We start from the raw sequence: 10,175 nt of genomic DNA, 5'->3' as shown, positions 1-10,175 counted from the left end.
TTTAACAAGGAATCCAACTCTGTACCTTACACTTGCCAGGCAGGCACTATGCCACTGAGCTATATCTGGCCCCAAATTTAATCACTAAAGTAGTAACCATCACATTTTTTCTGTTCCTCTAATTTATCTGAAAACTCTCAAGAAATTGTTACCATATTTCCTTAATATTTAGGATGCTTTAAATATCAACAATTCATTAAAACGGTCAATTTTGTGTCCTTATAAAATACACTGAAATCGCTTCTTGGCCTTTTGGCTAAGATCAAGTGTAGTATCTGTTCTTATAAGTTTAAAATACATTGAAGTAAATTATCTCAACATATTAACATCACACTTCTGCCTGCAGTCAGAGTTTATTACCTCTCCTATTTCCATGAGTGGTTCATTCATATCTACCCCACCATAGCCATACTGAAGATCAGCTTCAGTCAACTTATTCTTTTTAATATACTGAGTGTTGAGATACCTGAAAAATAAAAATAATTCAAAATCAGTAAAATAGTAAGTAACTTGAAACTTCAGAACAATAAGTTTAGATTTATACCTTAACTACACAACAGTTTAGCAATTAACTAACTACCTGACAGCTTACCCTGAGTCACCTGGATGATCTCTAGGGCAGGGGTCATGTCTACCAGCCCACCCTTGTTTGCGAGACACTTGTGCATTTGTCTGTTTTTTCTATACCAACTACTTTTTGTATGCTTTATTTAGAATAATGCATTCCCCTTTGATGTTTGTTTCTAGTAAAATACAAGTTTGGTTATTTTGTTTTACTTATTTATACTTCATTTATAAAAACCTGCAATTTTGTGCTACACTCTTTAAAAACTTATTGTAGGTACATTAGATATGTTTATACTTCACCAGAACTCAGTCACTTTCTTTTACAATACAAAATAGACACATTTGGGATACTAAGACTACACGGGAATAAAGCGCCAAAGGATCTATAAGAAAAAACTGAAAAAAGGAAATGTGAACATATCATGAAAAGTCTGTTATGAAATGGAAAGACAAAAAAAGACATCTCCTTATTGTCAACTATTCATAACACAGAAATGGTAGATCTTTTTAGAAGAAAAATGATAGAACTTAAAAATGACAGAATTTGAAAAAAAAGGTAACTAAAAGTTTCAGTAGTGTTCAATCATTACATTAATTCTATGGGTAGTGCTGACAGAGTTGATCAACATCTTACAAGCAATAAAAAAAGCAAGGAAAAGCTATCATTTTTGGTACCAGGAATCAAACTCAGGACCTTGTGCCACTTAACTATATCCCCAGCCTGGAAAAAATTAATGTAAAATATGTATGCATTTTCTCAACCAGATATAGATGGAACTCATTATTTTTTCCAAACATGGGAGCTCAAAAAGTAATTTCTGGGCTGGGGAGATGGCTCAGTGGAATAAGCGCTTCCCTGGCAAGCGCAACAGCCTGAGTTCAATCCCCAGTTCTGACAAAAATTAAAAAAAGTAATTTCTGCTGGGTATGGTAGCCCAAACCCGTAATCCCAGTACTAGGGAGGATGAGGGAGGAGGACTGCAAAAATTTGAGGCCAGCCTAGGATACATAAACAAGTTTTGGGTCAGCCTGCAGTACACAGTAAGACCCTATCTCAAAAAAAAAAAAAAAAAAAAAGAAAAGGTAATTTACAATTTAGATTAGGTCTAATAGATCAAATAACTGAAAAAAGCACAATAACAAAACACAAACCAGGATGTCCATCACCAGTGTCTGTGCCATTATGCTTAGTGGGTGAACTTTTTTTTAATTATACCAACCACAGGAAAAAATGAAAGACCAATGACAGTATAAAGTGTGTTCAAAGAATGACAATAATGCAGAAAGAATTCAGGAAGAGATTAGATACTACTACCCAGATTGTAACGTTGCATTGTGTAATAAAGTTTTAAGATGGTAACTATTTTTTTTAAATAATTTCATTGAGAAATAGCAATGAGACAGCTTCAAAACCATTACTAGCACAGTTTCAATAATTAATACATTGCATATTGTTGTCTTAGTGGTTATTCATTGTACAAGATGCAGACATGATATCCTGTCCATGAACACTATTAGAACAAATCTCTCTATTCATTGAATTAAGAGAAAGTAGCCGTATATCTATCCTATTTTGAGTATACAGATACAAAATGGTCACTCATTTGTATCCCCCTTTTTTTGGATAGCTTTGTCAGAGAAGGGCATTCCATTGTCATCTAAATATTGTAGGTGTGTGAATTCATCAAAATATTCCAATATAGGTCAGTAGTCCATAATGGTAGTGGGTTTTCCATAGGACTGGCAATGTCCAAAGTGGTTGACTTGAGCCTTTCACAGCTCAGCATATTAATATGGATTTACTTTTTATACTTCGTTTTTATACTTTTCTGCTGGATGGTTAAGACCAAGATAAAGCAAGATCTATACAACAACAAATGTAACTTTTGTGTCTGATAAGGTCAGTCAAATCCCCTCAGGATTTATCCTGAAACTCTGTACCATACTTTGTAGATCCTTTCAGTATCAGCCATGTGGATGAGTCATAGCCATTGCTTGACCAATGTGCTCTCTGTGAAAGCCTGAGAGAATGTTTTCTCTCCATGTGACTCTACCTAGGCACACTCTGCATCATCAATCACTTTCCTCTGTGGCCCCATAATCTCCTTGATCAAAAAATTTGGGACACAACTGAGTTATATCATGTTACAGTACCGGTTCTCCTATGTCCTCAGTCTTCACTGACCTTGAAAGGCTAGGACCAAAATGTTGGCTGTACTTGCAGCCCTTCTTTTTCTCTAATTTTTGGTCTGCAAACTTAGGTTGTTAACCTTCCAGAAGAGAAGCTTATTATTATTACCCTATATCATTATAGGCACTTGAGCTTAACCTCACTATCTGTCTGAATATCAAACATCTTAGGCATAACATGGAACAGGTATCTTCTGGTAACTCTATATTTAAGCAATTGTACTGGCAAACCCAAATTATACAGGTAATTTTCTTATATAAAAATTAGAAATATAATTTAAATATTTAAGAAAAATACTATTACCAGAGTCACACAAAGGATGGGAGATTCTACTCTAAAAATGACTGACACCTTTATATTTATTCCAAGAGTCAGACCTAAACTGTCAGGCATGGTGGCACATGTCTGTAATCCCAACCCTTGGAAGGCTGAGGCAGGACAATCACTAGGCCAGTCAGGGCTACATAGTGAGTTCAAGGCCAGTCTAAACTATATAGTGAGGGAGGCCAGCCAGATAGTTCAGCAGATTAAATAACCTGCTTAGGCAGATGCAGGCACCAGGGGTTCGATCTCCGGGCCTGTCATGCCAGCCCTGGGAGCAGGGCCATGCTGAGATTGGGCATGGTGGCACACACCTGTAACCTCAGCCAGCGCTTGGAAGGCTGTAAGCAAGAGGATCACTACAAGTCCTATCTACGGAGTGAGACCCTGTAGACCCTTTACTATATAGTGAGGCCCTGCTCAAAATGGAAAAGAAACAACTGGAGATTTGGGAAAGTGACACAGAGCTAACACCCGCACCCCCTCACTCCCAGTTTCATTTTAAGTCCCAGTACTGCAAAGAAAACAAAAACAAAAAGATCAAGACACAGTTCTAAAATATAAGGTATAAAAAGGGTTTGTCATATTCACATAACTTTCATCACCCTAAATTTCACTATTGTTGGGAGCCACTGAAGCTGAAATTAATCCTATGTGGGAGGGTAGGATGAGGCCTCATTACCTTAGTCAAGCTACCTCAGCCTTGAGAAATATCCTGCCTGCAGGTGGTGAGCTATTAGTCGCTAGGCAACCCTGTTTCTCATGTTGGTAACTTTGCAAAGGTATAAGAACCCTTACTATTTATTGTACAGGGTATGTTTTCACCAACCAGGCAAACAAGTCACCACCTAACCAGGCTCTTGTCTTCTTGTTTATCTTTTCCTCATTCCTGCCGATGTATCCCCCTGGGTAGAATGGACCACAATGAGATCCACAATCACTACACACAAAAAACCTTTAATGCTCACAACAGAAAACTATTTGAAAAGGTCTGTCCATATGTAGCTATGGACCGTACAAGTACATAGGCAATAACCATGAAGTCTGTATAGTAAAACACCCTTTTCAAGAATGCTTCATATAAACACAAAAGGTCCACTTCTCACTTAAAGACAACTGATATTTAAAGACAGTAAAATATCCCCTAACATAAATCCACCATTTGTGGGAAACAATTAAAAATACAATTCCTGGACTTCAATCTGGCAGTATATTCACAAACACTCACACCAGGTCTGTTCCTACATTCATGATCATCCATACGCTAAGCTCCACAGCTACAACCTTCATGTGCCAGTGGGAAGAGTAGCCTACCTGGTTATAAAATACTATCAGTGTTCACTCCCAAATGCCAATGTTGCCTTCCCTGCTGTTCTCACTGGAATTCTAACTACTTCTTGGTGTGTTTCAACTCTAGGAAGAGCAATATGATTCAGGTAGAGGGCTGGGGAGATGGCTCAGAAGAGTAAGGAGCTTCCCTGGCAAGCACAAGGGAAGCAAAGGAATCCCCAGTCCTGAAAAAATAAATAAATAATTAATTGAAAAAAATTTTTCATATATATGATTCAGGGAGAAAACAGAATGGAAGAGAGGATGGCTTGCCTAAAGCTTTGTCCCATCCCAGGGATCTTAATGGCTGCCCCAGCCCAGCTCTGAGCTCAAACCCAGCCTGCAGGCATGCCCTGACTCATCTGCACTAATGATAACTTCCAACTTCCACAAACCAGCTAGCTGATATACAGCTGCCTTACTTCTTACAGGGCCTGTTCCTATGTGAAACAGGCCTAATATGAGAACACAAATTTGCAAAAGCAGCCCAGAGCCACATCACAAAAGCTAGGAATGTCAGGAAACAAAAGTAGCCAGTAACAATTTTTGGGGTCTTAGAACATGTCAGCCACAGCACAGAGCAATTCACCAGGCTGAACTTGATGAGGTACATGTGTGGTACTACTATGATCATCATTTAATACTCAAGAGAACAGCACAGGGAGGATTAAGAACTCAGAGGTCATTCTGGGGCTAGAGATATAGCCCAGTGGTACAGCTCCTGCCTAGCAAGCACAAAGTTCTGAATTGATTTCCAATATGTCATTCTTCTAGGATGTGGCTGGACAGACACCTTCCTGCAATGACTACCTACCTGGGACTACATCCCAGGCACTATGCAATGCACACACACCAGGGACAGAAGATCAAAGTCAACACTGAGGTCCCTGTTCACATGGCTTCCATGTGTGGTAGAATGTATAAACAAATATAGCACATTCCACGCTAAACACGGGAACTTAATTACCATCCTCATTTTTATGCACTTCCTATATGGATTCCCTGGTCCAAACTATCTTTTTGTTCTCTTTGGTAACGTAACCATACAAGTACACCGACCTGAAACATTAGACTCAATTAACTGTTCCCCATATTGCATCTGACCAGGGCTTCATGTCTTCTCATCACATTACTTCTTTCAACCTCCAAAACCACTTGTTCACCCTCTGGCTGAGATTATGCACAACTCTCTTTTAACTGATCTTTATTTCGAGTTTCTGGTGTCTCTAATTCACCTAAAAATTTTGCTTTCATGTGTCCTGTTCTGAATTCTATAGTAGTTCCATACATTTACATGGTACTGTGAGTGTAAACTTCTTGACACTGGCTTTTCGCTCTAAGAAACAGCTGCTAGATCTACAGATTAGCTAGTTCACTAATCTACTGCAAAGATTTATCTAACTTACAGTAACTGCATCTTTTTTATAGCTATTGTAATTCTTGAAAACATCAGCTAAAGCTTTTAAAATGAAATCTTTTTTTTAAACTGGGAATCAAACTCAGGATCTTGCACTTGCCAGGCAGGCACTTCTGCTGCTGAGCTTATAACCCTGGCCCTAAAATGATTACTTAAAACAGTACAATTTTAAATGTTTGATAAAGATACCATTCATTCTTATTCCATTTTATATCACTGCAGTATCTTATAACAAAATTTACTAACCACATGTTTGTAAATAATGACATATGTTCCAGGAAATCATGAAAATGAAATAGTTTCCAACAGTTCTAAAATACTCTACGCTGTACCATAGAGGAAATACCTGATTGTTCACTTAGGTATGATGTAGCAGCACATGTTCTAACAATGTCTTCTGTCAGCTGATTAGTTTAGTTAATAAGTAAACCTTGCTTTGCTGTAATATAATAGCAATGCAATTCATAACTGTCAAAAATATCAACCAAGGCTGGTGAGATGGCTCAGTGGTCTAAAGCACCTACTTAGAACAAGCTTAACAAAGCACAGGGACCGCGGTTCAATCCCCCAGCACCACATGCCAGCCAGCCCCGCCCCCTGGTGGGCTGAGCTGGACACACACACACACACACACACACACACAAATAAAATTTAAAAAATATATCAACCAAACCAATCTCTCTCTCTCTCTCTCTCTCTCTCTCTCTCTCTCTCTCTCTCTCTCTCAAAATAAGGTCACATTTTCACTGAAGCTGGCATAAACTCCTGGACTCAAGTGATCTTCCTGCTTGTCTCCCAATTAGCTAGGACTACAAGGTGAATACCACTGCACCAGGCTTATATAGTTTGTTGGGGTTTTTTCCTATGCTGGGGATCAAAACTAGGTCTGTAGACATGCTAGGCAAGTGTGCACTGAAGTAAAACCTCAGCCCACAGAACATTAAAGTCTCTAAGATATCCAGCCCTGGGAAAACCCCATCCTAAGAACTATTCCCAGGCTCATGGCCACAGGACTATAAGAGCTATCTGTACCCAGATTCTCCCCTTAAGTACTGGACATGGTCCAATAGGATTTGCATTGATGTGCAGAGTATTGGGGAAAGGTGGGCAGCAGGTCATTGTGTTTATTTAAAATCAAAATCCATGTGACTAATGCCATTGAATATTCATCTCATAAATTTGACTGAACAAGAGTAGCAATTTCATAAAAATATTTTTTAGAAACTAGAAACAAAACCAATTTCTTATTTTACATTTCATTACACTTTCCTTACAGACTATGACTAGAAACAAAAGATAACCTGGATAATCAAGCACGTAAAATACTATTACAGAGTTTTCATTAATTACTATTAATTGTAGTTTCTAATAACTACCAATTATGTCTTCTATGAAAGTGATTTCATCACAGTCTACCAATATGATTAAATAATGATCAGTCACAGGAGACCATAACCAGAGTCCAACAAAACACTGGGTTAACAGAATCCCATGGACATCAGCTTTGAGGCTGTGCTACATACACAGCAAAGTTCCCAAGGATTTCAGAGGTTGATCAAAGTAGCAGTTTAGAAAAGAAACACAAAATGTTTTCCTGATAGAACAAATGAGAAATCAATGGCTGCAAGACCCACAACAGTGACATAATCATCAACCACCCACATGGGAAATGGCAGGGCTGGAACCATAACAGGAGTGCAAAGAACTGCAGGCAGGTCAGAGCTCTGTGGAGAATGTGATAATGGGGGTCAGGTAGACAAGACAGAGCCAAGCAAAGGACCCCTGGGACTCCAGGGTCACCCTGGTGTAGAATCATGTCACCATTTAGATAAACTGGCTCATACTGCGGGCAAGGTATGCATAAATAAGCTCAGTATCAAACATCTACAAGAGTACAATGGCAACTTTCCTAGAAACAAAACGACTCTACAACTTAGACACCTGCGATGAACATTTTGGTGGCTATTGACACACAGGTTGTCACTAAAACCAAGAGTAGGAAGATGTCACCCCCCCAAAAAAAAGTGTAGAATAAGAAAAACAATTAGAATAGAATCTACTTAAGTGATTAAGAATGTGTACACAACAAGAGTAAGGTAAAATGAAATGATTAAAGGGATGAGCTTGGAATCTGACAAATGTGGCCTGAAATTCTGTCTTTCAACCATTACCTGTTTGAACCAAGGTGAAGTCAATAATCCCTCTAAGCCTTCACTGCCTCTGCTATAAAAGTGAAGATACCATATATATATATATATATTTCCTCTACCAGTTACTAAAAGTTCATGACTGACACCAGTGTAACAGTACTCACTAAATAGTACAAAATTAACCAGGTAGGTTATCTCAGCAGTCTTAAAGACTGAGGCAGGAACATCTATCACAAGTTCAAGCTCAGCCTAGGCAATTTAGAAATCACTCAGCAAGACCATGCCTCAAAATAAAATGGACTGGAGATGCCAGGGGCAGTGATCTATATCTGTAACCCCAGCACTCAAGCTGAGGCAGGAGGAATGCTGAGAGTTCAAAGCCAACCTGACCTACATAGTGGGGCCCCATCTCAAAAAAAGAAAAACACTACAAAAACAGGGTGTGGGGAAAGATGCTGAAGATGTAGCTCAGTGGGAAGGCCCTCAGTTGAATCTTCAATATCAAAAAATAAAATAAAAATTCATATGGCACACAGCAGTACACTGAAAGGCAGGAGTTGAGCATGTTGTATCCTATTAAATAACAGCAAAGAAAGGCCTGCCTGATAGCTCAGGGGACTAAAGCGCCTCCTTAGGCAGAGAGCAGCAGGCCAGGGGTTCAATCCCTGGTGTGCCCCGCCAGCCCTGCAGGCCCCTGCCCCTGTGGCATGCTGGGATAGCAATTGACTCTGGGCATGGTGACATTCACCTGTAATCCCAGCACTTGGGAGGCTGAAAATGGGAGGATTACCATGGAATCCAATCTACGTAGTGAGACCTTGTAGACCCTGTACTAAATACATAAAATGGTAATAATAATAAAGAAAATATATCTTTAGCTTTACACAACTGTGCGGCTAAGGAGGGACAGCCTGTGTAGTTCACACATTACTTCTGTAATCTATTCACTAAAGGCCCTCCTTCTCCCCAACAACAAAAGCATGCATGTGTCCTCACTTTCATCCTGAAAATTCCTCTACAACTTGCTATGGAACTGGTTTTTGTTTTTTTTTTGTTTTTTTTTCTTTTTTGTTTTAAACAATTTATTTAACTGAAATGGACTTACATTTGTTTCTGAAGTGACTTCCATTTATTTTGACACATCTTTTCCCCATGATGATTTACAGGATCTTCAAGTCAATATAAATATTTTATAAATATTTGAATTTTTGGGTATATACCTGCACAATACCTCAGCAATATCTTTCAGCAAGAATATACTGAAGAGTAAAGACTGGACACAATTATTAGGTACAGTGAAAATCTGCTGCAAATATTTCTGAGGTAAGAAGGTACCACATACCTGTTCAACTAAGAAAACCACACTTACAACACAGGATGATTTTATTTTTACGTAGGACCTAGAACAGTTAAGCTCCCAATTAGGTACTGAATGGCAGAGTAACACCTCCAGTTTATGTCATTAATTCATAGGGAACAGGTTCCAACAACTCAGGTTCCGTTCCATTGGTCCTCACAAAGTGTGCTTTTCTGGGAGGGGCAGGCTGGCACTTCAGTTGAACCCAGGTACCTTTCTCTTTGGCTTCCTTCTTTTTCTGATCATTTTTCTTGACATCACAACTTTTTGAGTGTTTAATATGCTCAATACGCACATTAATCCTCTTGGCAAGTATCTTGCCCTTAACTTGCTTGTTCACAACAATGCAAGAGCATGCTGGGTAACATTGTAGACTCTTCCCATTTTGCACAGTACCCATTCCCTTGGTGTCTACAATATCACCCTTTTGTAGACTCGCATGTATGTAGCAAAGGAACAACCCCATGTGTTCTAAAAGGCCTGGAAAACATACCGGGTTCCCCTCCTCTTGCCCTTCGTTAGTCATTTTAGCAAATTACTGGAAGATGGTGGTTCCCTGGAACTGGTTTTGGTTTGGAAGTTTTGTTGTTTTCTCCAGTGCTGGGGATGCAATCCAGGGCCTCACTCATGCTAGGCAGTGCTCTAACACTGATCTATAACCACAGCCCTTAGCTTGGGAATTCTGATAATCTCACTTTGGTAGATAAGAAAGTCAAACAGCAAGATGTTCAATACACAGAGCAAACATTGTTTTATAAAAGCCAAAGCCACAGTAAACCCATGCTTGACAGTCACTGGTTTCTAATTTATTACACTTTATTCTTCTAAAAGACACTAGGCCAT

General features: G+C 39.0%; 1 protein-coding gene and 1 pseudogene across 6 annotated transcripts in view; one reads left to right on the top strand and one right to left on the bottom strand.

Moving 5' to 3' along the window:
* The window catches only part of Cul2 (cullin 2), a 122,691-nt gene that overhangs the window by 56,822 nt on the left and 55,694 nt on the right, over nt 1-10,175 (bottom strand). For all 6 annotated transcript variants that reach the window (XM_004641830.2, XM_023701934.1, XM_023701937.1 and 3 more), the window contains one exon: nt 361-466. In XM_004641830.2, the coding sequence (XP_004641887.1) occupies nt 361-466 (106 nt within the window). The remainder of the gene's footprint in view (nt 1-360; nt 467-10,175) is intronic.
* LOC111812824 lies at nt 237-337 on the top strand (annotated as a pseudogene).

The sequence above is a fragment of the Octodon degus genome, unplaced genomic scaffold, assembly GCF_000260255.1.
Source record: "Octodon degus isolate 3935 unplaced genomic scaffold, OctDeg1.0 scaffold00144, whole genome shotgun sequence".
NCBI lineage: Eukaryota > Metazoa > Chordata > Mammalia > Rodentia > Octodontidae > Octodon > Octodon degus.
The sequence above is the reverse complement of the archived record's forward strand: the minus strand, read 5'-3'. Positions and strand labels throughout refer to the sequence as shown.